At 37.4% G+C, this 17,487-nt stretch overlaps 1 protein-coding gene across 1 annotated transcript; it reads right to left on the bottom strand.

Annotated features, from left to right (window-relative positions):
• Positions 1–12,982: 12,982 nt before the first annotated feature.
• LOC115070047 lies at positions 12,983–14,589 on the bottom strand. The gene is made up of 4 exons (XM_029562548.1): positions 14,560–14,589; positions 14,171–14,298; positions 13,673–14,120; positions 12,983–13,099 (listed from the first exon to the last, which is right to left on the bottom strand). The coding sequence occupies exons 1-4, from the start codon at positions 14,587–14,589 to the stop codon at positions 12,983–12,985; spliced, it is 723 nt and encodes a 240-aa protein (XP_029418408.1).
• Between the last annotated feature and the right edge of the window lie 2,898 nt (positions 14,590–17,487).

The following is a 17,487-nucleotide window of genomic DNA, read 5'->3' as shown; positions in this document are numbered from 1 at the left end:
ATTGTCCCTTGTTGGGGATCAAAGAGATGTCGACGAAAAGGTACTTCAGTGAGATAATTTTCAAAAGTTAACAGGTGAAAAGATGGGACCAGAAATCCCACCTCTATCAGCTGCACAAGTGCGGGTCAGGCTTCCAATGTCACAACTATGTGTGTGTGTGAAATTAGGCTTCCTGTGTACAGTAACGTACATTATAGCGTTATCCGTTAACTTCAAATGTTTTAGAGCACGTTTTCAGTTCATTCGTGCTCACATCATGACGAAAGACAAAACCAGTGGAAAAGAGTTGGTCTATTGAAAACACTCTGTAGAACACGAGCCTGTGAGATCATGAGTGAGGGCAGAGGGTGGAATAAAAACACGCATTTTCATTATTTCCCTAATGTTTGAAAAATGAGCAAAATGCAACTGAGATGTGAGGGTGTTAATCTAAGTTGTCGACTTGACTGGATCTGGAATCAACTAAAAGGCATCCCACTGGGCCTTCCTGTGAGGGATCTTGATCAGATTATGTGAAGTGGGATGACCCACCCTACATGTGGGTGGCAGCCTCAGTCACAGCCTGGAGAAAAGATGGAGTAAGAAAGCTTTGCTTCTGTCTTGCCTTCCCTCTTTCTAGCAAGTCCATCCATGCTGCTGCTGCTGCTGCTGCTGCTACTACATTCCTCCCTGATCTTAGGGCTCACAGTGTGGACTGAAGACCAGCAGCTCCCCAGGAATCCTCCGGGCCTTCAATGCTAGACTGCTCAGACTGAGACATCCAGCTATGTGGACTGAGCAAGCTTGCATTTCTTGGCCAGTCCCGTCAGCCATTGTTGCACTACCCAGACTCCATAACACAGGTGCGCTTACACGCACACAGGCAATACGCTCATAAACAAAAATTAGGAATAATGAAGATAACATTTTAAAAATTGAATGGTGAAAACATGCGTAGGCAGAACCAATGATCACCTTGATTGTGTTGTAGTTTATCTGACTTTCACCCTTGGTGGTTGGTGAGACATCGGGAGCTTTCAGCTGGTCATTTCTTTTTCTTTTTTTTAAAATTTTTACAACAACTTTATTGAGAATTTCATACATGCATATAAGGTGTTTTGATGAAATCCATGTCTACTCCCTCCCCTCCAACATTCCCCCCTCTGAAGAGGTAACCCTAAAATCTTTGAAGGATTAGATACAAGCTCCCAAATACTTTTGACATTTTTGGTCTTTGGAACAGAGTATGTTGCTAAGAGGCCCAAGAACATTTTGACTTTTAGCCAAGAAACTTTTTCTTTGGGGTCTAGCCAACTCCTACATCCTATTCTTATCACACCATCCTCTGAAGGGGTTACCCAAATTGCCAATAGGGAATACGGATGCAGACTGCTCCGGCTTCTTCCATGCTGAACAGGGATGCAAGGTGAGGCAATTGGAGTACCCCTCAGTGGGTCTATCTAAAAGACTCCCAAATTGCATAACTCTTGTCTCTAAAGGGAGATTTCTATATCACTCATTAAAAATTTCAATATCATCACAGTAAGTAAAAGTTGAATTTTTCTGAAATGTGTATCTCCATTATATGAAATCTCACAACATTATAAAACACATTTGAGTTTTTTTCTCTTGAAGTAATTAAATTAACACCAAATGCAATTCTTTTACCAAGTCCAGGATGTTATAACAACATCATTTCAATCCTGGATAGGCATAAGATTCACTGGCATATTTCTTGCAACATTTTGGTACATTTTAACGTGTATCCTATTTACTAGAAATTTCAAGAAATTATGTTAGTACCATTTCCATGTAAACATCATTTACGCCAGAAAATAAGTATTTAGGTTTAATAAGCGTTTTATTTCTTTGACTTTTCAGGTGAAATCAGACTGTTTTCTGAGCCACGCATCACTGTCATCATCTTTGGATGCTCAAGGGTCATCCCGAATATGTTATGCTAATCTGCTTGCCTGACACATTTCTTAAAATTCTCATTAATCATGGATCTTACTTAATTCCAAGAGAAGTCTTGACCTGGTCCAGGTGCACAGCTGAGCAAAGTGCTTATCGTTCGCATTGTGGAGAAGATCTCAAAGCCTCAATCAGCATGGCAGATTTGTCCACTATTGCACTGTTCAGGGCTTATCCGGAAAATGTGTCAATCAGAGAAATAATTCATATAATCCTTCTGAATTATTTGAAAGTTTTATTAACATAATTAAAGATTATATGGTTGCAGAAGCCGGGGAGAGATGGATGTGGTAAGGACAGGATTGCTACTCACCTGCCCTCTCAAATCCTGAAGAGAGTTTGTTTGCACACAGAATGACATCCAACACACATACATGAACACACATGCAGACACACACGCACACACATTCACATATACATTCACACATGCACATATATTCACATACATGCCCACAGGCATTCACATAAATTCACACATGTATGGACTCCTACACATATGCACACAAACCTTTTTTTTGTCTTAGAATTTGAACTGGAATATCAATTTTCATGTGGGTGGATGACAAGATCCATTAGCTAAAGCAAAATGACACACAGGCCTTTTAAGAAACTGTATTAGTCACTTTTCTGTTGCTGTGATAGAAACACTGACCAAAACAGCTTATAGAAGAGTTTATTTGAGCTTACGGTTCCAGGGGAATTACAGTCTGTCATGGCAGGGAGCAATGGTGACTGGAGGTGGCTGGAGCAGTAGCAGCAGAAGCTAAGCTCTCACATCATCACGCAGGCACAGAAAACAAGAGACTGCAGATCCAGCAAGGCTTCAGAACTCTCTAAGCGCACCCCCAGTGACGTGGTTCCTCCATGATAGCCACACCTTCGAAAACCTTCCCAAACAGCGCCACCATCTGGGGACAATATGTCCAAATACTTGGAACCTATGGGGGACATTTTCATTCAAACCACCACACAAACCTTCCAAACTGTGTCCTCTTTATATTAGTGAGCTGCACTTGTGAAAACACACACACACACACACAAACAAACACACACACACACAAACACACACACAAAACAAAACAACAAAACGTGAAGAACCAAGACAACATGTCCCCCCAGAAGTCAGTGCCCCATGGTTTCCTGAGAAAAGCACAAGGGATTGATGTTCAAGTAGCCACTAAAAATATGTGCAGAAAACTCAGAAGACATGAACAAAGGACTGAATGAAGATGAAAAAGCAGAAGCAAATAGTTAAGTGAAATTAATAAAACAATCCTAGTTATGAATCAGCATTTAATAATGAGATAGAAACTCTGAAGTAAAGCAAAACTGAAATATAACTCAAAATGAGAAACTCAGTAAGTCAAACAAAAAGTCAGTGCCAGTCTCACCTACAGCGCAGTGGAAGAGAGACTGCCAGGCGCCAATGACAAGGTGAGGAGGTGGCTCATTCTAAAGAAATGTTCTCTCTAAAATAACACCGAGTAGACTAGGCAGGACACCTGAAACCCTGTTAAAGATCAAACTCACGAACTGACGGGGATAAACAGGTGAAGAAATCAGACCAAAGGCAAAGAAATGTTTTTAAGCAAACAATAGAAGAAAAGTCCTCAAATCTAAGAAGAGTGTTAACTCTCAAGGTGAAAGAACCATGCAGAACACCACATAGGATTATAAAAGAATCATCCCACATCATTCAAGAATCAGAACAAAGAAAAGATATTGAATGATACGAAAGATCAAGTGAAACATAAAGGCATGACAGCTGACGTGTCAATGGAGCCTAGGAAAGGTTGAAGGGCTTGGACCAATGTCAGGGAGGCACGAAGGATGCCAGATGCCAGACCAGAGTACTGTATAAAGTAAGACTATCAGTGGTACTTGAAAGAGAAAGAACAGGTTTCCTTGATGCAAACAGATTTGTGGAAGCTATGTCCTTAAGCCAGTGCTACAGAGCATATGAGAAGGAATCCTTTGCTTTAAAGAGAAGGTTGAACACACCAACCAAAGGAGTAAATGAGCAATTCCAAAAGAGTTAACCAAAAGAAGTATAACAAATACCAGCACACAAAGTAACAGGAATTGATGAGCACTGGTCAACAGTAACTCAATTTAAATACTCACAATTCTTCATTAAATACAGAACTTAACAAACTGAATTAGAAAGCAGGGTCCTCCCTCCCACCAAGTTAAGGTAAAAGGGTGGGAAAACGTACTCTGAGCAAATGCAACCAAGAAATACGCAGGTATAACTATTCTAATATCTGATGACACAGACTTTAAACTGAGGCAGAAGAGATAAAGACATTCTTCATATCCCTTAACTGGGAAATCCACCAAGAATATTACATTTTGCACATTTAGCCACCAGAACAGGGGCACCTTCTTCATGAAAGAAGCACCAATAGATTAGAAAACCACACATTAACTCCAACACAGAGAGAGTGCATGACTTCAACACACCACTCCCTCCACTCAGATCTTTCAGAAAAAACTGAATAGACAAACTCTGGAGTCAAAGGGCATTGTAAATCAAATGGACTCAACAGACATCTAGAGAACATTCCAGGTAAACACTGTAGAACAACACACTTTCTTCACAGCTCATCAAACGATCTCCAAAATTGACTCACACTGGGACACAAAGAAAATCACACAAGTATAGAGGATTTTAAAATAAAGTCTTGTATTCTGTCTAAAATGTAAAGTTGGATATCGATAGACACAGGAACTACAGGAAGTATGCAATTTTATAGGAATTATACAGCACGATATTAAGTCAAACTCCTTCATGGGGGAAACTGAAAAAAGAAATTAAAAATTTCTAAACTGAATGAATGTAAAGACATAACATACTAAAATTTATGTCAAACAACAAAGTGACTCCTAAAAGGGGAGGAGCACGAAATGCTTATGTCAGATTGAGAAATATTGCACATTAGCAATGCAATGATGCACCCAAAGGCCTTGCAAAATCAAGAGAAAAGGAAGAACAACAACAGTGAAAATCCCAAGAAGTACAGACTGGAAGAGCTTGTCAAATTGAAAAGAAAAATCAAAAGAATCAATGAAACAAAGCTTGTCCTTTAAAAAGGTCGATAATATTCACGAATCTAAGCAAAAGAGAGAATCTAAATTAATAACATCAGAGACAAAAGGGAAACATTACCAGAGATATTGAAAAAATTCAGAGAATCGTAAGAACATAATTTAAAATCTTGTATTCCAGGTTTTTAAAACTGGAATATATGAAAGGAATGGATGAATTTCTAGGTAAGTCACACCTACCAATATTAAATCAAGATTAAGGAAATCATTTAAATAGATCAATAACAGTAAGTAAGATAGAAAGAGTAAGTTAAAATCTCCCCACTAAAAGAAGCCCAATGTCAGATAGATACAGCATAACATTCTACTCACCATCAAAGAACTAACACCAATATTCCTCAAATACTTATCTCATTATCATAAAGAGATAATGAATAAGCAACTCCAAACTCATTTTATGAAGCCAGTTTTACCCTGATACCAAAACCAGACAAAGATCTAACAAAAAGTAAAATTACTGCCCAATCTTTCCAATGAACACAGATGCAAAAATTCTCAATAAAACATTTGGAAACAAAATGAAAGAACTCATCAAAAAGATTATTCACCATGATCATGTTGGCTTCATTACAGAGATGCCTAGATGGTTCAACATCTGCAAATTAAAGAAAATGTAACCCACTGCATACGCAAACACAGGGACAGAAACAGCATGCTCACCTCATTAGATACACAGAATGTTTTTGACAGAATCCAGCAGTCAGTCATTCTAAAAGTCCTGGAGAACTTAGGCATACAGGTTCATATATGAACATTAAAAGGCAAAATAAAATATAAAACAAGCTAACAGCTGACATCATGAGCAGAGAAAAACTCAAGCATTTCCATTAAAATCAGGAACAAGACAAGACTGTCCGGTCGCTCCATTGCTGTTGAACGTAGTGCTTGAAGTCGTAGGTGGAGCATTGGAGCAAGTGGAGAGACAAACGGGTCACAACTAGGAAAGAAAGAATCAAAGTCCTTATTTGCAGATGATACGATTTTTTACATAAAACACCGTAAAGACTCTACCAGAAAATTCTTAAAGCTGGTAAACACATTCAGAATAGGAGCACACAAATAGAAACACACAAATGAGTAGCTCCCATATTCAAACTACCAACATACTGAAAAACAAATCTAGGAAACAATTTTATTCATAATAGCCTCAAAATATACCTTGGAATAAACTGAACTAGTAAAGTAAAAGATTTGTCTATTAAAAACTTTAAGACATTGAGGAAAGAAATTGAAAATGTATCACATGACTTCCTACGCTCATGAATCAGTAGGTGCAATATTGTGAAAATGGCTTTCCTACCAAAATAAATCTACAGATTCAATATATTTTTTCATTCAATTTCCAACACAATTCTTCATAGGAATTTACTAAAACCTCGAATTTCATGGAAATTTCATTTGTTTGTAGAAAAAAATCCAAGGTAGTCAAAACAATCCTTAACAACCAAAGAACAGTTGGAGGCATCACCATACTTGATTTCTATTTGGCCATAAAGCTATAGCAATAAAAACAGCATGAAACTTGTATTAAAAAACACATTGATCAATCAAACAGAATTCAAGACCCAGATATTAGTTCTTGCTCCTTCAATCACCTGACTTTTGAAAAAACAAAAGGCCAAAAATACACACTGGAAATGAGAATCTTCAACAAAGGATGCTGCTCCAACTGCATAGCTACGTGCAGAGAATGAAACGGGACCCTAATCTCTCACCCTGCACAAATATTACCTCCAAATAGGTCAAGGGCCTCAACATAGGATTGGAGATGCTGAATCTGATAGAGGAGAAAGTAGGGAATGTATCCGTACTTACGGCACAGAAAAAGGCTTTCTAAAGCAGACTCTGGTAGAGCAGGCATTAAGACTGACAGTTGACAAATGGGACCTCGTGAAACTAAGAAGCTTCTGTAGAGTTAAAGATGGATCATTTCAGTGATGATGCTACCAACATAACGGGAAAAAGTCTTTACCAGTTATATATCTGTAGATATTTATTATCAAATATATAATGAGCTCTAAAAACTAAACATCAAGAAAACCACCAACCCAATGAAAGGCTGGTATGTGAAACTCAAAAGCATTCTCCAAAGATAACAAAAATGACTGAGAAACACTTTAAAACGCTCAGCAGCCTTAGCTATCTGGGAAATACAAACTAAACCAACTTACTGTTTCATCATAGCTCAGTCAGAAGGTCTAAGATCAATCAAACAAATGGCAGCTAATATTGGCAAGAATGTGGATAAAAGAGACCACTTACTTTTGGTGTGAATGAAAACTCACGCAGCCACTATGGAAACCAGCGTGTGGATTCTTCAAAAAGCAAGAAGTAGATCTAAAATAAGATCTGTCTAAAACTATATCCTCTGTGGTAAGCCTCTGTATCCTACCACAGAGACACTTGGTTAACTATGTTCACTGATGCTCTATTTACAATAGCCATGTCATGGCAACAGCTTAGATATCTATCAACTGCTGAAAGGATAAGAAATGGGATGTAATTGCCCAGAGAGTACTATACTATTCAGCTAGTAAAGAAAATAAAAATTTGAAATTTACAGGTAAATGGTTGGAATTGCAACAATATTTCTGAATGAAGTAACCCAGTGCCAGTAAGACAAACATCACACATCTTCTCTTATACGTGAATATTAACATTGAATTGTTAGAAATGTACATGTCGTATAGACGAGCCCTAGAAGACAGGGAGTTAGTGAGGACCATGGAGGAGATATTTCAAGATAAGAAAGATAAAACGAAGAGCTATGAAGGAGGAAGAGGAGACGTTACAGGAAGGACTGCATTGAACTGGATTCGGTGGGTGGGGCTAGAGGGGAGTTCAGTGGCGTGATAAGCCAAAAGGCCTTTTGAGAAACAATATGGAAACTTACCATGCTAGAAGTTCTGAAAATTTACATACACAAAAATTAAAATGCCGTTACCCTGTAACAAACAGATAATACCCCAAATACACACACCATCCTTGCAGAGATAAACCCCATTTCCATGACTGGGTTCCCTCTCTGTGAGTTGGTGAGTAGTGGAGTTGTAGACACCAACATAGTGCAGGCTATTGCTGTTTTTCTTGGCTACCCATGAGAACTAGATGGTAAGACCCTATTACTGAACATACTCAAGTCGTAAAACGCAGGGAAATCAAGCTGGTAGTGACCTCAACTTTCCATCTTTTCTAGCTAGCTTTCAAATTGATGGAAGGAGCTATGCTGCATATGGGAGAAGAAAATAAACCATAAGCCTTATCCAGCTGTGAGCCCTGTGAGGTCCAATAATGACTGAGCTGGCAATATGCACCCAGGAATGTAATAATGACATAGCCATGATGGGTGTGACCAACCCCTTATGATTGGATTTAAGACAAGACCTACTTCACTAGATGGAACCTATACCTGGTACCATTATTGGGGTCATAAACCAGTGGATAGATAGGCCCCACGCCCCAGCAGAGAACCTTCCACTGTCATTGTACTGCAAGGATATAGCATTAAGAGACTCCTATTGACTAACTCACATACCCGTAAATTGGTGCATCCCTCAACCCTCATTAGAAAACCTTCTTTTTGTAGCACAAATCAATTTACACAGCAATTCCCAAGTAATAATGGAGAAATTAATCAGATAGTTCAGGCTGCTAGCCCTAAATGGGACACCTATATTGCAGCCACTCCCCAAAGTTCAGAGATCTCGTGGAAGAGGGGATAAAAAGAGTATAAAAGTCAGAAGTGCTGGGTGACAAAAAAACACGTGTTTCCAGAAAGCATGGCAGGTGTACACGCCAACTCACAGTCTCCGTGCCAGCTGATAGCACACAGAAGACCTGTTAGAAGTCATGCCAGGCAAAACCCTGGCAAGGTGGCCAGGAAAAGTGAGGTCCCCAGCAGAGAAGCTATTGGCAATGGAGATGGCTCAGAGAGGAAGAGTCAGTTTTCTTTAACGTAGTGTCACTTGATAGGTTAACCACATTCCAGGGCAGGATACGGACCCAAGAGTAACTGGGCAACATTAATTATATTAGATGGATAAAATGATCAGAAATCTGTGTGGGTAGGGTATGGGCGGACTGGGAGGAGCTGTGGAGACAGAGAAACAGGGTCAAAACACATTGTAGTAAACTCTAAAAAATTCAATAGAAATATCTTTCTAATTAGCTTCTTAAAGTCACGGCCCTAGGGTCTTTTATTATAACAACTATAAATGGACAAAGGTTCTCACTTCTAATAGACATCTCCTTTGCTGTGTATGGTTTTCAGAGTGCTCTCAGGATTAATTTTCTTTGTTAATATTTTTATTCATTAATTTTATTTAGTGTAAATTAGTGTATTGCTTGCATGGATGTACATGCATACATGTGCAACGCCCATATATGTCAGAAGAGGGCATCTGATACCCCTGGAACTGGAGTTATGGACAGATGGCTGTTAGCTACCTAATGGGTGCTGGGAACTGACCTTCTGAATGACCAGCCAGTGTTCTTAATTGCTGAGCCATCTTTCCAGCCTTCTTTGCCACCATTTTTAAAGTTAATTTGACAAGATTTTTGGTAGTATGTTATAAATTCTATGCTACTCCACTTTTTACACTGCATGTCTTCATGATACATGTCTGGATTACTATGGCCCTTTATTCAATAGTCAAATATGATGGGAAAATCTATCTATTTAAAATACAATTTTTAAGTAATTTGTAGTTTTTGCATTTCCCTGGAAATCTTCAAAAATAACAAAAACATTAATTCATAGTAAATTCCAGCTGGAAATTGTAATTCAGGACAGGAGAATTTGGAAAATCTCCTCATATTAATGATTTGAGAAGTAGTATGTCTCTGCATTTTCTTAGGGTGTGTTTAAACTTTTTTATTAGGCATATATAGATTTAGTGTAGAAGAATATTTTTATTAGGCATATATAGATTTAGTGTAGAAGTTTCTTACTTTTCTATTAGAAGTTACCACAGAAATTTGGGCATTTTATTTGCCCTTGTTTTATTTAGATAAACATAAATTGTATTACAACTTATTTGATGGTGTTCTCATTTCTCCTATAATTTTTATTCTTTTCTTGACAATTTTTTTCTTTAATCTACTTCTCTTCCTAATTTCTTTTCTTTATTTGTCTTTTTTAAAAATAAAATTACCTGGGTGGCGTACCCTTTTAATCCCAGCACTTGGGAGGAGGGGTGGGCAGAGGCAGCGAGATCTCTGTGAAATTGAGGTCAGTGTGGTCTACATGATAAGTTCCAGCCCAGCTGGGGTTCTACAGAGACCCTGCTTTAAAAAGAAAAGAAAAGAAAAGAAAAGAAAGAAAAGAAAAAATGTAATGACATTAAAACACCCTCGTTTTCATGAATTCAGCACCACAGAACACAGTTGCTGTCACTGAGCTACATCCCACACCCGGAGATTCACACAAATAATAATTTCTTAGCTCCTTTCGAAATCCTTTTCTTCTCTTCCTGGCCTTTAGTAGTGTAAACAATTTTATATAAGGAGTTTTCATTTTATTTCTTTCAAAAAGAAAATTCACTGTCATCTATTTTTTGTTGCTTATTAAAATATTTCATTTATTATTTTTGTTTTATGTGTATGATTGAGTGTATTGTCTACATGCGTATAAGTGCGCCTATGTTGTACAATGCCAGACTCCCCTGGAACTGGAGTTATGGACAGTTGTTTGTCCTATCTGGGTGCTGGAAATCCTCTGAAACAGCTCTCCTAACCACTGAGTCATCTGTCCAACCTGCATTTTGTATCTTTCACATGCTAAATATTAGCATGTGATTATGATGCTGATAATTTGCTGTTTTTCTGTTCTTAGGCTCATGTATTTATTCCACATTCACACAGTTGTACTCAACTGAAGGGATTCTGGTTATTTCTCCTCACTCCTGACATTGCCAACTTTCGTGCTTTTGTGAAAATACTTAGCACTATATTTGCGTTCATTCATTTCTGTTGATTTAACTTGCTTGGCAGTATTTTAAATTTCAAAAGTTTGAAGTGATATAACATAAATTTTGGAACCTTTAAGCTGTTATATACTGTGTAAATTTGTAAATTATAAATATTTTCGCCTAACAATCTAAGTCTATGTGGGTGGGTTCCTCAATGCCTAACCCTTCCCAGTCGGTGCTTCTGAACCGTTTGTATGTCACTTTTTCTAAATATATCTGTCAGGAGCATCTTCTATACAGTTTTAAATATATCTAAAATAACACATAATTGTTTTTTGTAATTTAATGCTTTTCAATGAAAGTAAGTACTTTCAAGAGTTTTGAGAATATTTGATTTGAGCTTTCTCCCTTTAATCACTTTTTTACAGGGTATGATAATTTTAATAACTGAATATTTTTATCATTTTATTTTATATGTTTCCTATAGAAAACACCTCTATACGTATCTGGAAAATAAGTGTACATTCTCTATCAATTCACAGTGCTTAAGAAGAACTTAGGGTTTTGTCCTAGATACAATTAAAAAGTCAAGGCTGAGCACTCAGTTAAAATCTTATTTCAAGAGCTGATGAGGTTGTAAAGAGCCTATCACACAAAAATAAGGAACAGTGTTTGACCTCCCAACACCCATAAAAATAGGGCACATCTCTGACCCCAGGAACAGTTAGGGTTGGTGGGGTGAAGTATAGACCAGTGAACTTGCAGAGTGTTCTGACCAGCTAGGTTAGCCAGCTGATGAGCTCCATGTTCAATGAAAGACCTTTTCTCAAAAATTATGAGGGAAGAGTGATAGAGGAAGACAGGTTTTTCAGTCTCTGGGCTCCACAAATGGGCAAATACACGTGTACACGTGCCATGCATGAACATCCGTGCACACACATGAAACAAAATAAGTTGATTCTCAGACAGATCAATGGAGTGTATCTGTAGATCCACCCCCACAGCAGGTGAAGACAGGAGGATCATGAGTAAAGGTCATCTTGTGCCACACAGAGTAATAATTTTTTCAGAAACCAAAAACAAAATCAGAATTTTTCTCCAAATTAATAAGATGAAATCTTCTGAATGCTACTGAGCTATTGCTTTGAATGGCTGACTGTGGAAGAGAAGCGGGTCTAGAGAGGCTTCCTGGTAAAACAGGACACAGTGCTCAGAGGAGTTGTGAAGATAATTGACCATAACTCTTAATACAGTAATTATCCATGAATTTATGTGTATTTAAATCAATAAATGAAGCAAGTGTGCAATTATTTTTTCTTCAAATTCTGTGTAAGTTAGGTATTAATGAAACAGATAGAAATTGACAGAGAATTAGTTTTAATACATCTTGCTGAATTTTAAAGGGTACAAATATGTGATTCAACAAAGAACTAAAATGAATTAACACATATCACTAAAGCAAAGAACATCTTTGCCTCTCACAGTACATGTGTTGTACTGGGTAGACAGGTGTGATTGTGGACTGGGCCATTCAAGAGAGCTGTCTCCACCATCGTTCACCTGTGTTTGGGAATGTGCTTCTCCAGTTAAATCCCTCTGGGGAGGATGCACAGTCTGCCTGCTAAGCACAGGAGAAGTCATCTTCTGTACCTTCTAGATTAAATTGTCCCTGAACACAGGAAAAGAAATCATTTCAGAATCAGCAAAGGAATATATTCTCTGAAGGTTTAGGCTGATTAAGACTGAAATCAACCACCAAATATATGAGTGAAATATTGGTGTGTGTGTGTTTGTGTGTGTGTGTGTGTGTGTGTGTGTGTGTGTGCAGAAAAGTAGAGAAAGAAATTTTGCCATCTATTTCCTTATTTTTTGTCTCATTCATATTTATGGAGGACATTCTGATAGACTTCCTGAATATGAGTCATTCCTGAGAGACACAATAGTGCTTCTGCCTCTGTTACGTTGTCGTGTGTATTGTAAAGGAAAGTTGCTGCTTCTACTTGGCCAGCTCTTCATCTCTCTTGCTTCTCTCGCTCCTCTTGCTCCTCCTGTTGTGCACTGCTGAGGGCCTGGAATCCTCTACATGTTGAGCAGTGCTCGACCACTAAGATGTAGCCACAAGCTGAATTCTAATATAAGTGTAGACCTTATTCAAGGTCTGTGTTGAATTTGGTCCATAAATACATTTGAGGTCTCTGTGAGTACTCATAGTGACTGACATGTTTTCTTATTGAAGGAAAGAAAGTAGATTCTCCCTTTCAGAACTTTTCTTAACCTCAAGCTTTTTAGGGGTTTGACATCATTATTCTCTATCTTTACGTTCATAGACTGAAGGTTTTGTTTTTGTAGTTCACACTAAAACAATTGAAAGGATAACTCTTCCCAAGCCCACAGTGCAGGTATTAGGAATATTGACAGTTCATTTATATATATATAGGGACTCTTAAATGAACAAACACTAAAATTTGCCTGTAGGCTCTCTAGCACATACTTTATTTACATTCACAATTATCAATTTATACTCAGAGGTCTGTACTGAAATTTTTCAGATTTTTATGTAATATCAGTGATGAAATGGAAAATAGATGATAGATTCACAGATGATAGATGACTAATAGAAGAAAGAGATGATTGACAAATGATAGATATATAGGTAGATGGTAGAGGTAGATAGACGATAGATAGATAGATAGATAGATAGATAGATGATAGATAGATGAATAATAGATGGTAGATAGATATAGATATATGATATATGATAGATGATAGATAGATGATAGATAGATAATAGATAGCTGATAGATGATAGATAGATAGATAGATAGATGATAGATAGATAGATAGATAGATAGATAGATAGATAGATAGATAGATAGATAGATAGATAGATAGATAGATAGATAGATAGATAGATAGATAGATAGATAGATAGATAGATAGATAGATAGATAGATAGATAGATAGATAGATAGATAGATAGATAGACAGATAGATGATAGATAGATAGGTGATAGATGATAGATAGATGTTAGATAGATAGATAGATAGATAGATAGGTAGATCGATAGATGACAGATGATTGATAGTAGATAGATGATAGATAGATGATAGAATAGATAGATAGATAGATAGATGACTGATAGATAGATGATAGATGATAGATGATTGATGATTGATAGATAGATGATAGATAGATGGTAGATAGATGGTAGATAGATGATAGATAGATAGATGATAGATAGATTCGATAGATAGATAGATAGATAGATAGATAGATAGATAGATAGATGATAGTTAGAAGAATTGACATACAGAGTGAAAGATAACCCTAGAATGCAATTTGAGCACATGTATCAAAATTTATTAAAACATGCACACACATCATAAGTTCACATGTAGTATTTTATTCTAACCAAACAATAATAACCATTTTAAATTAATGACTCAAATGTTCACTTAAGGGAGATATGGACATGAGTCACTCTGTGTTACTGCAATGCTTTAATATGATTTATTTGAATAACATTTTGCAAATGTGAAGCATTTTTCTGAGCCTATCGCTTGTATTACTTCATATAATCCTCCTAACCGTACAGTTGAGACACTGTTTTGTTCGCATTGCAGTGAACGAAATTCAAGCATGAAATATTTAGTTGTATAGCTCTCAAACTCCTCACCTGTGCTTTGCCAGGATTAAAACACAGCCAGCCAGCCGTGTGTATGTGCACACAACTAACTACCTATTCACCATGTTTTTATTCATGCTCTATTATGACTTGAAGATGTTTTCTTTTAGAGGGCATTTAACATTGCAAGTTACTAAATTACAAAATAACACAATGTACAATAGTAATGCAATACAAATGTTGATGTTGGTTTAAAATAAAACTCAAAAGTCTACACGCTGATTTCACCTTTGAATGGTAGGCTTACTGAAGGTACTAGAGATTTATAGACTTTGCTCCTTTAAAGTTTCTACATCGAAAACACATAGTATTCATTAAGGGGAAAAAAAACCTATGTAAATGAAAACAAACAGTAAATTACAGTCTGCATTTGAACAGGAAAACACAATAAAATAATTCATGGTAGAATGCTAATTACTTATCAAGACCAAAAATACTGGCTGATGCCTTCTGTTTACTCATGTGACCTGGTTCTACTAAGAAAATATTTTTAGATGACAACAATGTTTAGAATTCTCTGACAATATTTAATATTATATTTGTATGACTATGTTTATGGCACTCAACTGAGTTTATGGCATTTGTTTTGATATTCTATATACTTATGAGAATTAAATCCTTGAAAATGGCTGCTACACCTGTTCGAGTGAAAGAACAGATGCAATAGAGAGGGACTGGGTAAAACTTTAAATAGAGAAATTAAGAAAATGGAGTTTCTCTCTTCATTGAGTAAGTGAATAGTCACTGCTTCAGCTCTTGCCCTCTGACTGCACTGCTCAAGATCAAGCTGAGCTACTTCTGCTTCTGGTAGGCTATAATGTGTTTTCCTGAGGCTGATCTGATTTTTCTTATCTGTGTCCTATAGTGTTCTTATTACAATGTATTAAGCTGAGGTGGGGGCGAGGCTTGGAAAGATGTCTTCTGAGAGACCTTTCTTCATTTAGTACCATTATGGTGCCACTGCTATTCCTGATGTTCTATGCCAGGGATCGTGCTAGAGTCTGAGCCAGGCGTCCATCCTGCACTGACCCAGTAGAGCTTGTAGCTGCCACATCTTTTGGTCGTGCTTTAGTCACAATTTGCCCTGAGCAAATAAGACATTTGTTCCTATCAAAGAGATCATTGACCCTGACTATAGTGAGATGTTCACTGAAATAGCAACTTCATATTAAAAGCAAAAAAGGACCACGCTTATTTTTACCTTCACCACAGGCTGTAACTTTAAGTTGGACACATAACATATCCGTATTATCAAGGTTTGTTTTTATTTAATCATAAAAGTGGTCAAAGGTACATGCCCAGGTGAAGACAAATAGAATCAACATTTCTTTCAGATCTCCCCCATCTAATGACACTGAGAGCGTGTGCACTGGGGTGAAGACAGTCTGATGCCGGGTCAACAGCAAGGAGTGGAGCTCCAACCCTGCAGCCCCAGAGAGGCGATCAAAAGCGACTTTAAGAGCATTTGTAGAAAAAGAAGATCAGATGCAACAGGGTTCGAATCTTAAATGCTCTTGGTTCCTGAGCACAATGCTTCTGTTATCAAGCTGTAGAACGGGCCAGAAATGCAAAATGCTCTGGTGGGCTCTGAGCCTCTACAGTGTCACAGGGGGAAGGGTTGAAGTGTGGGTCATGGTTAGGACTGTGATTGTTGTTATAGAACAACTCCCAATTCATGCATCATCATGTCACCTGAGAAATCAACAAAGGCTCCCCTAATTTTGTAGACCAATTAAGCATCCATGATTACCATGTGGTGATTTGTGGTATGTGAAATGTAATCACCAAATCAGAAATCAGCCACGAAGTGATGTCTTTCCTTTGAGCTCAGTGAATAGATTTCATTGACAATTATTGTTCCACACGGAGTATAAGTGTTGACAATGACTTCTAAGATTCAGATGGGTTCTATAGCAAATGTTTTTTTTCGGGGGGGGGGTTGTGAAACATGTTCCTATGTTGTAACAGCAAGGAAACCACACCCCACATTTAGAGTCTCATTTACATATTAATGTAAAAGCTCTGAAAATTTAGTCCAGGTAGAAAGAAGTGGATCCCTTTGTCCATAGTGATAAACCTCGCTCTAGTTGGGACTGATTTGGTTTATCATGGTGAAATCTCACAGTGAAATAAGGACCTGTAGGGCTATGACCTCAAAAGATGGATGGCACAGGAGGCAAGTGGAGTGTCAGGAAACTAGGGACTCCATATCAAATGAACAGAGGACTCAGGGGTCTGTATTTCCCAAAGACTTCTTAATCTTCTACTTGGGACATCTCAGGCTTAGGGGCTAGATTTTCCAGGGATCTAATGACCATTAGAGAACTTTGTCCAGAAATTTTTCTTTTTAATTTTCATTTTTGCCTTAAGATTCCATATTTTACATTATTCTCTCATTTCTTTGTTATTTATTTATTCAGTCAAGATTGTGTATATGTATGTGTGCATATATATACATATGTGCATATATGTACATATATGCACATATGTAATACAATGTGTCATGCTCTCTGCTCAGGTTCCAGCTCTACCTTGGGTTGCTACCTTCCTGTTACCAAGTAGTTTCTTCAGCTCTGGCCCAGAATCTTTCTTCATACAATGAGTGTCAAAAAGATCAGTAGTGGGAGTAGATTTTCCCCAGGACCCTGGGGACATGATAAAGTCCTCACTTCATAATCATTTGATGTTTTTGATCCACTGTAAAGTCAGGCTCTAAGACACAGATACTATTTCAACAAATGAAGCCAAATTTGATTTTTGTAACTATGTTATAATTGTAATCAAGTACATGTTGTTGGACATCTTGACGTGTCATTAAGAATAGAAAAATA

This window comes from Nannospalax galili, unplaced genomic scaffold (assembly GCF_000622305.1).
Source record: "Nannospalax galili isolate Female #2095 unplaced genomic scaffold, S.galili_v1.0 scaffold3635, whole genome shotgun sequence".
In the NCBI taxonomy this organism is placed as follows: Eukaryota; Metazoa; Chordata; class Mammalia; order Rodentia; family Spalacidae; genus Nannospalax; species Nannospalax galili.
This window is presented reverse-complemented; position numbering and strand designations above follow the sequence as displayed.

Bases quoted from the DNA above. Each gene is read 5' to 3' on its own strand.
- LOC115070047 (XM_029562548.1), bottom strand. From the start codon at position 14,589: ATGCGAACAAAACAGTGTCTCAACTGTACG. The intron at 14,299-14,559 runs GTTAGGAGGATT...ATTGCATTCTAG, and splicing joins AACAGTGTCTCAACTGTACG to GGTTATCTTTCACTCTGTAT. The intron at 14,121-14,170 runs TACCATCTATCT...TCTATCATCTAT, and splicing joins TCATCTATCTACCATCTATC to CATCTATCTATCAGTCATCT.